This window comes from Ixodes scapularis, unplaced genomic scaffold (genome assembly GCF_016920785.2).
Source record: "Ixodes scapularis isolate PalLabHiFi unplaced genomic scaffold, ASM1692078v2 PGA_scaffold7__128_contigs__length_106722199, whole genome shotgun sequence".
Taxonomy (NCBI): Eukaryota; Metazoa; Arthropoda; class Arachnida; order Ixodida; family Ixodidae; genus Ixodes; species Ixodes scapularis.
The window spans coordinates 70699003-70710898 of NW_024609882.1; the positions used below are offsets into that span (position 1 = coordinate 70699003).

Below are 11896 nucleotides of genomic sequence, written 5' to 3' on the forward strand. Positions count from 1 at the left end.
TCCCGTGACGTCAGGTCACGTTGCACCGAAATTCCCGCTAAATTTAGCGGGGAAACTGAATTAGTACTTAGGTCATGTAACGTCAATTCTTTCGCTAGATTTAGCGGGGAAACTGAATTGGTGTGTAGGTCCCGTGACGTCAGGTCACGTTGCACCGAAATTCCCGCTAAATTTAGCGGGGAAACTGAATTAGTAATTAGGTCATGTGACGTAAATTTTTCCGCTAGATTTAGCGGGGAAACTGAATTGGTGTCTAGGTCCCGTGACGTCAGGTCACGTTGCATCAAATTTCCCGCTAAATTTAGCGGGGAAACTGAATTAGTACTTAGGTCATGTGACGTCAATTTTTCCGCTAGATTTAGCGGGGAAACTGAATTGGTGTCTAGGTCCCGTGACGTCAGGTCACGTTGCATCAAATTTCCCGCTAAATTTAGCGGGGAAACTGAATTAGTACTTAGGTCATGTGACGTCAATTTTTCCGCTAGATTTAGCGGGGAAACTGAATTGGTGTCTAGGTCCCGTGACGTCAGGTCACGTTGCATCAAATTTCCCGCTAAATTTAGCGGGGAAACTGAATTAGTACTTAGGTCATGTGACGTCAATTTTTCCGCTAGATTTAGCGGGGAAACTGAATTGGTGTGTAGGTCCCGTGGCGTCAGGTCCCGTTGCCTCAAATTTCCCGCTAAATTTAGCAGGGAAACTGAATTAGTACTTAGGTCATGTGACGTCAATTTTTCCGCTAGATTTAGCGGGGAAACTGAATTGGTGTGTAGGTCCCGTGGCGTCAGGTCCCGTTGCATCAAATTTCCCGCTAAATTTAGCGGGGAAACTGAATTAGTACTTAGGTCATGTAACGTCAATTTTTCCGCTAGATTTAGCGGGGAAACTGAATTGGTGTGTAGGTCCCGTGGCATCAGGTCCCGTAGCATCAAATTTCCCGCTAAATTTAGCGGGTAAACTGAATTAGTACTTAGGTCATGTGACGTCCATTTTTCCGCTAGATTTAGCGGGGAAACTGAATTGGTGTGTAGGTCCCGTGGCGTCAGGTCCCGTTTCATCAAATTTCCCGCTAAATTTAGCGGGGAAATTGAATTAGTACTTAGGTCATGTAACGTCAATTTTTCCGCTAGGTTTAGCGGGGAAACTGAATTGGTGTGTAGGTCCCGTGCCGTCAGGTCCCGTTGCATCAAATTTCCCGCTAAATTTAGCGGGGAAACTGAATTAGTACTTAGGTCATGTAACGTCAATTTTTCCCCTAGATTTAGCGGGGAAACTGAATTGGTGTGTAGGTCTCGTGGCGTCAGGTCCCGTTGCATCAAATTTCCCGCTAAATTTAGCGGGGAAACTAAATTAGTACTTAGGTGATGTGACGTCAATTTTTCCGCTACATTTGCGGGGAAACTGAATTGGTGTGTAGGTCCCGTGGCGTCAGGTCCCGTTGCATCAAATTTCCCGCTAAATTTAGCGGGGAACTGAATTGGTACTTAGGTCGTGTAACGTCAATTTTTCCCCTAGATTTAGCGGGGAAACTGATTTGGTGTGTAGGTCCCGTGCCGTCAGGTCCCGTTGCATCAAATTTCCCGCTAAATTTAGCGGGGAAACTGAATTAGTACTTAGGTGATGTGACGTCAATTTTTCCGCTAGATTTAGCGGGGAAACTGAATTGGTGTGTAGGTCCCGTGGCGTCAGGTCCCGTTTCATCAAATTTCCCGCTAAATTTAGCGGGGAAACTGAATTAGTACTTAGGTCATGTGACGTCAATTTTTCCGCTAGATTTAGGGGGGAAACTGAATTGGTGTGTAGGTCCCGTGGCGTCAGGTCTCGTTGCATCAAATTTCCCGCTAAATTTAGCAGGGAAACTGAATTAGTACTTAGGTCATGTGACGTCAATGTTTCCGCTAGATTTAGCGGGGAAACTGAATTGGTGTGTAGGTCCCGTGGCGTCAGGTCCCGTTGCATCAAATTTCCCGCTAAATTTAGCGGGGAAACTGAATTAGTACTTAGGTCATGTAACGTCAATTTTTCCGCTAGATTTAGTGGGGAAACTGAATTGGTGTGTAGGTCCCGTGGCGTCAGGTCCCGTTGCATCAAATTTCCCGCTAAATTTAGCGGGGAAACTGAATTAGTACTTAGGTCATGTAACGTCAATTTTTCCCCTAGATTTAGCGGGGAAACTGAATTGGTGTGTAGGTCCCGTGGCGTCAGGTCCCGTTGCATCGAATTTCCCGCTAAATTTAGTGGGGAAACTAAATTAGTACTTAGGTCATGTGACGTCCATTTTTCCGCTAGATTTAGCGGGGAAACTGAATTGGTGTGTAGGTCCCGTGGCGTCAGGTCCCGTTGCATCAAATTTCCCACTAAATTTAGCGGGGAAACTGAATTAGTACTTAGGTCATGTGACGTCAATTTTTCCGCTAGATTTAGCGGGGAAACTGAATTGGTGTGTAGGTCCCGTGGCGTCAGGTCCCGTTGCATCAAATTTCCCGCTAAATTTAGCGGGGAAACTGAATTAGTACTTAGGTCATGTAACGTCAATTTTTCCACTAAATTTAGCAGGGAAATTGAATTGGTTCGTTGGTCCTCCAACGTCAGGTCACGAGAAATAAAATTTGCCGCTAAATTTGGTGGGGAAGCTAGATTAATATATAAATCACGCGGCTTAAAATTTTCCGCTAATTCTAGCGGGGAAACTGAATTTGTGCATGGGACTACAATTTTCCCCCTAAATTTAACGGGGAAACTGCGAATTAGGAGGCCGGAAAGGTCGGCCAGAAAGGTTCACGATATCGGGGGGTGGGGGGGAAGCTGAAAAATGTTATCGCATTAAAAAAATCAATCTGCTGAGTTTTCATTTACCAAAAATACAGGGCACGAAATGCTGTTTCATGTACTGGTCATCAGGATACATGAAATAAAACCGAATAACCGATTAACCGAACAACCGGTTTGCCAAACCGGATATTCGAATTCGAAAATCCGGTTAACCGAATAACCGGCTTTGGTAACCGGATTCGCTCTTCTCCGGTTTAACCGGATAACCGGTTTGACGGATATTTTCATGCACTACTAAAGAGTAATATAGGTCCTTGATGTCTATGGAGAATACCGCGCACTTCCTTCCGTGAAACTTTTCCATTACTTCAATCAACTCACTAGAGTTCTTTAAGGCAATTGACCTCTCCAAATTAGCTAACTTCAAACCCCGCTGTAAGAAGCATGAGACCACCTTCTGCCATGTCCCATTCTCGTTAACAACGGTACGTAGGGGCATTTCAATCTTATGATCCTTCAAAAAGAACTTAAGGGTGAGCGTTGAACGCAACGGTTTCAAAACGCTTTTCGCTACCTCTTCCATGCTTTCCTCCTGAAAAACCTTGCAAATGCTTTTCCTCAGCTTCCCGATATTGCCCTTCCATTCATTAAACAATGATCCCAACGCTTCCTCCGACTTCTTCTGAAAGGCCTGTACAGGCAAAACTGCAAACCTTCCTGTTTTATCTGTCTGCAACAGTTTTAACGAACTCCTTTCTAACTCTTGTTTCACCGCTCTCACATCCTTGAAATTCCTCCTATCGATGGGATACGCGTTTCCCATTAATTTTTTCATGCGCCCTACAGCATCTTCGACAAACGCAAGTTTCTCCTCACTATCCACAACCCTGGCGATTTACTGTATGTCAGAAAACAGTCTAGACGGCTTAACGTTTACACAGTACTTCGGACCTCTACCCAAGAACTCCTCCAATTTCTTTGACACCACTACATTTTCCGGGTTAATTATACAATGCTGTTGTTTACAATTTCCTGTCCCCTGTACACACTTATTTACCTCTGCCCCCCGAGAGTTCCACAACTTGAAACTGTCCAAAGCATGCCTCCTTTTGACATACCACGCACGGTCGAAATGTGTCCTCATGACGGCGCTCCAAAGATGGTAGTCTCCATGCCTCCTGAAGTTCTTTCCGAGAAGAAGATTCCAGAGTCTGTCACAGGCGCTGCGGATGTCTTGAACCCGTTGACCTGTTCCAGACCTGTAGGGTCTGATGACCTTCTTCTTGTCCTTCCACGGTATCCCGGAGGCGGCCAGTTGTTTGAAGAATAGCTGGTCCACATACTTTTTCCGCAGACACATCCCGAAGAACGCAACGTCGGCTTCCAACTTCGCCATCCGACGCCCCATCTTGTCCAGTGCCACGTACGCTTGGCTGATTAGAAAGGCCGGCGACGACGAAAACGTTGGTTCGAAAGAACCGGTAAAACGTAAACACGGAAGGAAGTGCGCGGTATTCTCCATGGACATCAAGGACCTATATTACTCTTTAGAGAAAAGCAGACTAATGAATAGAGTGAGGATCGCCTTGGAAGGGAACCTTATTAAGTTTCAATCAGGAGCAGGAATAGCGGTGGATAGTTTTCTTTCGGTGCTAGACCTTTATTTACAGTCAACGGTATTGGAATACGAAGGTCGCAATTTTGTGCAAAAAGAAAGAGTCTGTATAGGTTCGTCTGTAGCGCCTTTGTTAGCGGAAATTTACTTAAACACGGTGGACCAGCAAGTGCATGACAAGGTAGAGGAGTTGTCTCCAAAGTGTTTTGTGAAAAGATTTGTGGTTGATATCTTAGTTTGTTCTGTTCAGGAAGGATTGGACCAAGTTTTAGAACAAGTAGTAAGGTCAGCGGCGCCAGAGTTGAGATTCACGGTAGAGAGTCCAAGGGGCGAGGTCCTGCAATTTCTCGACCTGCGTTTACATTTGGAACGAGGTCTTTGCTGGGAGTATGGGAAGGAAAACCCAAAACCGGTTCTGTCAAAGAGTAGCTGTCACTCGAAAAATGTAAAAGCCGGGGTAGTCAGATCTTTGATTAGTAATGCTTTGGTGAGATCATGCATGCATTTCGGACCGGAGGCACTAAAAAACCAGTGGGAAAGACTGGTAATGGCAGGATATGGGGAAGAGTACATCAAAAGGCAGATTGCCCTACAGTACAGGGAGAAAAAGGGGAAGACGCAAGAAATCAGGAATAGGTACGCTGTGGTTCCGCATTTTCACGAGGTGTCCCACAATCTTAGAGCATATGCAAAAAAATATGGCGTGGATGTCGTATTCAGCACGGATTTTAGGTTAGATAGATTGACACCTTTTGAAACGGCTCAGAGGGGCTGTCAGAAGGCGCATAGGGAAAAGTCGGTGCCGTGTAGCGTAGGCGTGGTGTGTGAGGTTCCTTTGGCGTGTGGTTTTAAGTATGTAGGCCAAACCTCTCGGTGTTTAAACGAGCGTTTAACAGAACACAAAAGGAATGTTAAAAATAATGCAGCAAATTCGGAGTTGGCTAAGCATCTGGAGGAGTGTAGAAACTGCACAACGGATTGGTCTGGAACGGATGTAGTTGTTAAGGAAAGGAACGATGTTAAAAGGGTGGTAAGAGAAACAACTAGGATTAGATCGTTGGGAAATTGCATTAGTCAACCTTCCATGCAAATAGGGAACCGCTGCAAGCAATTTTTACAATTTTAAGTGCTTTTTTTTTTTTTTTTTTTAGTTAGTTATCCTGAAAGGCTTCTTTGGTGTGTGTTGTCTGTGGTGTGTACTGGTGTATATTGTCTGTTTTCTACAATTTTGGAGGTGACCAGTTTTGAGTGGGATGTTGTTGTGGGCTGTTGTCCTGTTTATTGTGAGGACACAAAAGAGTTGCTTGAGGCTTTGTGAGGCATATCTTCTGCTGGAACCTTTTCACTTGGAAACGTTGGGAGTGTCCGCTTCTTTTGTGATATAGTGGAACCTGTAAAGTCACGGTGCAAAGGACAAGTCGTATGTGATTGGTTGTTGACGACGAAAACGAACTATATAAGAGGAAGTTGTTGGAATAAACGTATAGCTGAGTTTGAGACCTGTCTGTTTTTTCTGTTACTTCTGCTCTTCAAAAAAAAAAAAAAAACAGTCTCACGGTAATCGACGAAATGGTTGACTTCCACCAGCTAGCCTGTACTTTGACTCTTTTCTCGTTAATACTTTGGTAGTTTGACTTAAACTTCCAAAGTATTGAAAAGCTCGTCTATCAGAACTTCACTTCAAGCAGATATGGAGTACAATGAAGTGCCTAAATACAACATTTTATTTGTCAATTGAGTTCTGCAACATCACACTGATAAATCAGCCCAGTTTATGTTATTGTTGCCTTTTTTTCTATCAAGAACACACCTGATGACGTTCTTGCACACCAATCACAAACAGGGTTCGGGAACTACAACTACAACACTTGCTGATGCTGGAAAGCTTCAGCGCGTGCTTTGAGCAGATATGTTTCGCGTGGTCATGTTAGCACAATGTTAGTTCCCTGAAAGGGTATACTCACCATTGTACGTGATGTGAGTGACTAATATAGTGACGTTATTGACCATATTAAATAGTCAACTAGTAATGAAAAGAAAAATAACTATTTTAAAGTGAAGAAACTGCCTTGACTCGCTTCGCCCTGAGTGGTGCTATGCAGAGAAGCAATAACATTTATTCTAGGAGACGTTTTTTGTTGGTATTGTTTTAGCGATAATTATTAGTCCTACCAATGCTTTTCTAAAAGTAAGATATATCGTCCACGAATTTCGAAACACTGTTTCCCTTTTGAAAGACTCCCGAGGAGAAGATGAAGTACTTGGAACCTTAATAACTGCAGAGCTGGTCACCGGCCAAATGATTTCCTTCAATATGTAGGCAATATAAGGCTCTAGAGCGGTCAAAAGGACTGTGATTCAGGTGTTCCGTGCGTTTATGGTGTTTGTGTTCGTTTCTAATGTGTAATTGTGGGATGTATTTGGAAGCCTTTTAAATACCACAGGGACACCATTTACTAACAAAATCCCCCCCCCCCCCCCCCAAAAAAAAATATTTTTTGTAGTTGGTTCTTAATACGCAAATGACATCTTGAGGGGGAAGGAATTATATTTTTGGTATATCTAAAATATTTTCTGACTAATATTTACGAGTTATTTTGAATACTTTACGCGCGTATTTCGAATGTGGACAAAATAATACAGATTGAATACATAATGAATATTCATATTCAATACATTTCAACTTCGTTTCAAGTACGGCCTCTTTTTGCTAAGGGTGTGAACGGACCTTTTTTCCGACTAAATTTGACAAGGAAAACAGAGAGCTCTGCCGCATGCGGCCCCAGCTTTGCTTGCTTACCGTTTGTTCCGACCGAAAGCACCTCTAGTTTCCAAGGCCAAGGCTACGCACGAAGCGTTCTGGGGCCTTGACGAGGAATTTGGGATTAACCATTTATTTCGGAGCTTACGGTTTTACCTTGCTTGACGAAAGAGCAAGAAGGCTGAGGTACAGACACGTACAAGTTACTAAAGAAGTAATTAAGTTAAGTTATGTGTATTGGTGTTAAAAGTAATTTGAGTAGAGTAAAAATTACTCAAATCGAAAGTAATTGCAAAAATTACAAATTACCATAAAAAAAGTGGCAAATCGCTTTTGAAGTTACTTTTGTATGTTTTTAGCGGTAAAACGCAAGTATAGAGCTTTTGATCCCTTAGCGAAATTGTGCAAGTCAAATATTAATCGGCTTTTTTTTTCACAGTAATGCTTTTTAGCTGGTTCTGATTCTGCGTTCCCAATTGCTTTGTACTTGTTTGTTTGGTCAATGATGAACTGCGAATGTGTCGTTTCTACTTTGAGGTCTAGCACTGTCTGAGCTTGATTTCTTTAGACAGTGTGTTATTGTTTACGGTGTTGCGTAAAGTACATCTAAAAAGTACTAGAAGTCAAGTACGAAGTAAATGAGAGGTTATATACTTCAAGTAAAGTAGTGAGTATACCGGGTGCAATGTACTTGAAGTAATGTATATAAATACAATATATTTCAAGGTACAGTACAAGCCCTTTTAACACAATCTATGGTGATGCCCTTTCATTCCCTAAACAGTCCTTTTTATCTAGTAGGCATTGCTCCAGGGGTAATCGGAGGTGCATCAGTTTTTTACAAAAATGACAGGAAATATTGTATAACGTCAAGTCACCGCAGAGTAGTTGTTTTACTCTCGCTGAAGAGCTATTTGACACAATCAACCAATAAAACACTTATTTTCATCGGTCTTACAGCCGCCATTACCCGACTCAGAAAAATTACCAGATGACGTCTCGAAAAAGCGTGTTTCTACACGGCGATATCGCCATTTATTGTTTTCGAATTCGGGATTGTGCATTGAGGTCGGGAGTTTTACTTTACTCGGAAAATACAAGCACATGTTTGGAGAGTTTACTTTCAAGTAAAGTACGATTTTTTTAAGCAGTAGTACTTTAAGTACCATGTGAGTAGAGCACTTTCCAACGCTGCTTGTTTATTATTTTTATATAAACAAGTTGGGGGAATTGCTACAGGCTTTTCGAACAATCTTTGAATCATTGAAGATCTGCATGTTTTAGAATCTAAGTTTTAGGAGGAAAGGCAACGAGTACAGCACAAACTACGGGAGCAGCAGGTGAGTTTGAGAGCAGGTGCTGCATTTTGTTGCCTCCTTTGAGGGAGGATGCAGTGCTTGCATTTCCTGTAGTGGGCGAGAGTTTCTACGTTGGTGAGAAGCGTGAATCAGCCCTCTCTTCAAATGGGTCAAGTCTCCTTGAGCTTCGGGATGCAAAGTAACGCAAGTTCTCGGGGCTAATCCCGCAGGTACTCGGCCTCTCCTGCGTCGTGTCTGTTCGCTCCCCGCGCCTCGTAGCAGTGTTGTGGCAGAGGGGGGGGGGGGGGGGGGGGGGCGGGGGACTCTCCAAACCATCCCCCTTCCTACACCGCATTCTTCCCCCCTTTTCGCAAATATCAGCTGGTCTTCCAACATCTTATCACGGCTACCACAAGGCGTTCGCATGATCCTAGCCCCAGCAGACGACATGCCCTTGGACCGTCTTGCCGAAATGGCTGACCGTGCAGCGGCGCAAGCGGTACCGACGGTAGCTGCGTTGACAGAACATGAGTCGTCGGCAACCGCCATGCAGGAACTTCCAGCAAAGGTCGCCCAGCCGACAGTGACCGTCGCGTCTCTGCAAAAACATGCCGGTGGTACGCGGCGTTTTTTGCAAAGCAGCCCTTCCCACCGAAGGAACTCGTCTTCCGCTCGAGCGCGATGGCCGTCACCAAGTCCGAGTACCTGCTGGTACCACCGAAAGTACGGACAGCGAGCCCTCAACCGTCATCCCCCTTGTGTCTGGCAGGAAAACACCCCGGCCAGTCACTAAAGGCGGTAAGGGACTCCGGCCGACCAGCATTCCGCCTTTTCTACATTCCTGATCGGTTCACCGGCTGCAGACTTCTTGTCGACACCGGCGCCGAAGTGTCCGTCATCCCACCCACAGCAGCAGAAAGAAGACACCCGGATAAAGGCAGAAACCTAATCGCAGCAAATGGATCTCTCATACCCGCCTTCGGTATGCAATCAATGACTCTCGATCTAGGACTACGCCGAATTTTCAGATGGCTCTTCATCATCGCTGACGTCAAGTGTTCCATCTTAGGATCTGACTTTTTGTCCAAATTTAACATAGATGTCAGCATGCGCCACCGTTGTCTTCTCGACTGTACGACACGTCTGACTGTAGATGGTATGCTTGCAACCGTTTCATCCCTTGCCATACGATAAAATCTTCCCATCTACGGGATTCGTATCTATACTTACCGAGTTTCCTGAAGTCACGAGGCCTTCCAACATGGCACAACCGACCACTCATGGTGTGACTCACACCATCATAATCTCTGGTCCGGCTGAATACGCACAACCTCGTCGCCTCTCCGGTGGACGACTCCAGACGGCTCGACGAGAAGTCGAGCATATTCTCGAGCTCGGTATCATTCGGCCGTCGAACAGCTGCTGGGCATCACCTCTACACATGGTGCCCAAGAAGGAGCCGGGAGACTGGAGGCCGTGCGGCGATTATCGCGCCCTCAACGCCAACACTTTGCCAGATCGTTACCCTCTACCACACCTGCATGACTTCACGGAGCAACTCAACGGAACCTGCATTTACAGCAAGGTGGACTTAGTAAAAGCTTACCCCCCATATCTATCGAGCCAGCTGACATTCCGAAAACTGGTGTCACCACACAGTTCTAATTATTCGAGTTCGTGCGAATGCCCTTCGGGCTTCGAAATTCTGCACAAACATTTCAACGATGTATAGACAAAGTGACACGCGGGCTACCCTTCGTGTTTGCATACGTTGACGACCTCCTCATAGCGAGCAGTTCCCCGGAAGAGCATGGACAACATCTGCGCTTAATCTCCGGTCAGCTACGCAACTATCGTCTCGTCGCCAACGCAGCAAAATCTGTCTTCGGAACGTCCGACCTCAAGTTCTTAGGACACCGAGTGACACCCGGAGGCATTCACCCGTTACCTTCGAAAGTGGAAGCCATCAGGGACTTTCCGCAACCCAAGTCACTTCGTAAGTAGCGAGAATTCTTTGTCCTCGTCAACTTCCATCGACGCTTCATTAACAACTGCGCCCAAATTCTCGAGCCCTTAACAGATCTGCTGCGCTCGCCAAAAGGTCCCACATCACCGGTGGAATACAATTAGATTGCAGATCGAGAAGTCGTTCAAGACTGCAAAGCAGGCTGATGTCGACACGGCACTTCTCGTTTACCCACGACCAGACGCACCAACCAGACTTATGGCCGACGCTTCGGATGTCGCAGTGGGAGCCATGCTACAAGAGTGCAACCAGACGGACTGGTTTCCACTAGGCCTCTTCTCACAGAACTTGAAGCCGGCAGAGACACGTTACAGCACGTTTGGTCGCGAACTCTTTGCCAACTACGGCATTATCTCTTTGCCATCTACGGCAATACGGCATTACAGACATTTTCTGGGAGGCCGGGTTGTTCATGTCCTTACAGTCCACAACCTTCGCCTTCCACGCTAATCAAACCTCGTTTTTGACCCGAGAGATTCGTCACCTCGCTTATATTTCAGAATATACAACTGATCTGCGCCACGTATCAGGAGCGAAGAATGAAGCGGCAGACGCCCTGTCATGCGTCGAGACACTCAGTGCGTCACCTGACCTCGACTTCTCCAAACTGGCAACAGCCCAAAAGAATGACGCCGGGTTGCAGAGACTCCAAGAGTCCTCCACCTCACTGCAGCTTCAACCTGTACCACTACCACTTGCAAATTCCGAGGTGGTATGCGATACCTCAACGGGTACGCCCCAACCGTACATCCGCCGTTTTTCGATGCCCCAACTTTCACTCACTCCATGACTTCAGCCATCCTGGGATTCGAGCAACCCAACGACTCATGTGCTCGAGATATGCCTGGCCCAACATCAACCGAGACATTCGCCTCTGGACGTGGTCTTGCACCTCTTGCCAACGCTCCAAGGTTCAGCGTCCTAAAAAGAGCCCGCTACATGTTTTCAAACCACCAGACGCCCGCTTCGGCCACGTCCATATTGCTATGGTCCGACCCCCCCCCCCCCCCCCCCCCCACCATCCCAAGGGTTCTGATATATACTTGCATGCGTGGATCGCCTTACCAGATGGCCAGAAGCGATCCCAATTACGGACATCACCGCACAAACCGTGGCACAAGCGTTCATCACCAACTGGATTGCACGGTACGGCTGCCCTTCCATTGTCACTTCGGACTGTGGTAGGCAATTCCAGAGCTCATTCTTTGCATAACTGGCAAAAATGCTTGGAATGTGCCACATCCACACGACAGCCTACTATCCGTTTGCTAAAGGCATGGTCGAAAGGCTACACCGGCAACTCAAGGCCTCGCTCGCTCGAAGGCAAACGCACTAGTTCCTGCATCTGCGGCTTCTACGCTTCGTAACTCGAGAACACAAATCTGGGGAATATGCGGTTTGCGCCCTCCTTCATTTTATAAATA

General features: G+C 45.9%; 1 protein-coding gene across 1 annotated transcript in view; it reads right to left on the bottom strand.

Moving 5' to 3' along the window:
- LOC8037682 (arginase-1) overlaps positions 1-4180 on the bottom strand; it is a 71787-nt gene extending 67607 nt beyond the window's left edge. The window contains exon 1 of the mRNA XM_029985305.2: positions 3830-4180. Coding sequence (XP_029841165.2) covers positions 3830-4180 — 351 coding nt within the window. The remainder of the gene's footprint in view (positions 1-3829) is intronic.
- Positions 4181-11896: the final 7716 nt, after the last annotated feature.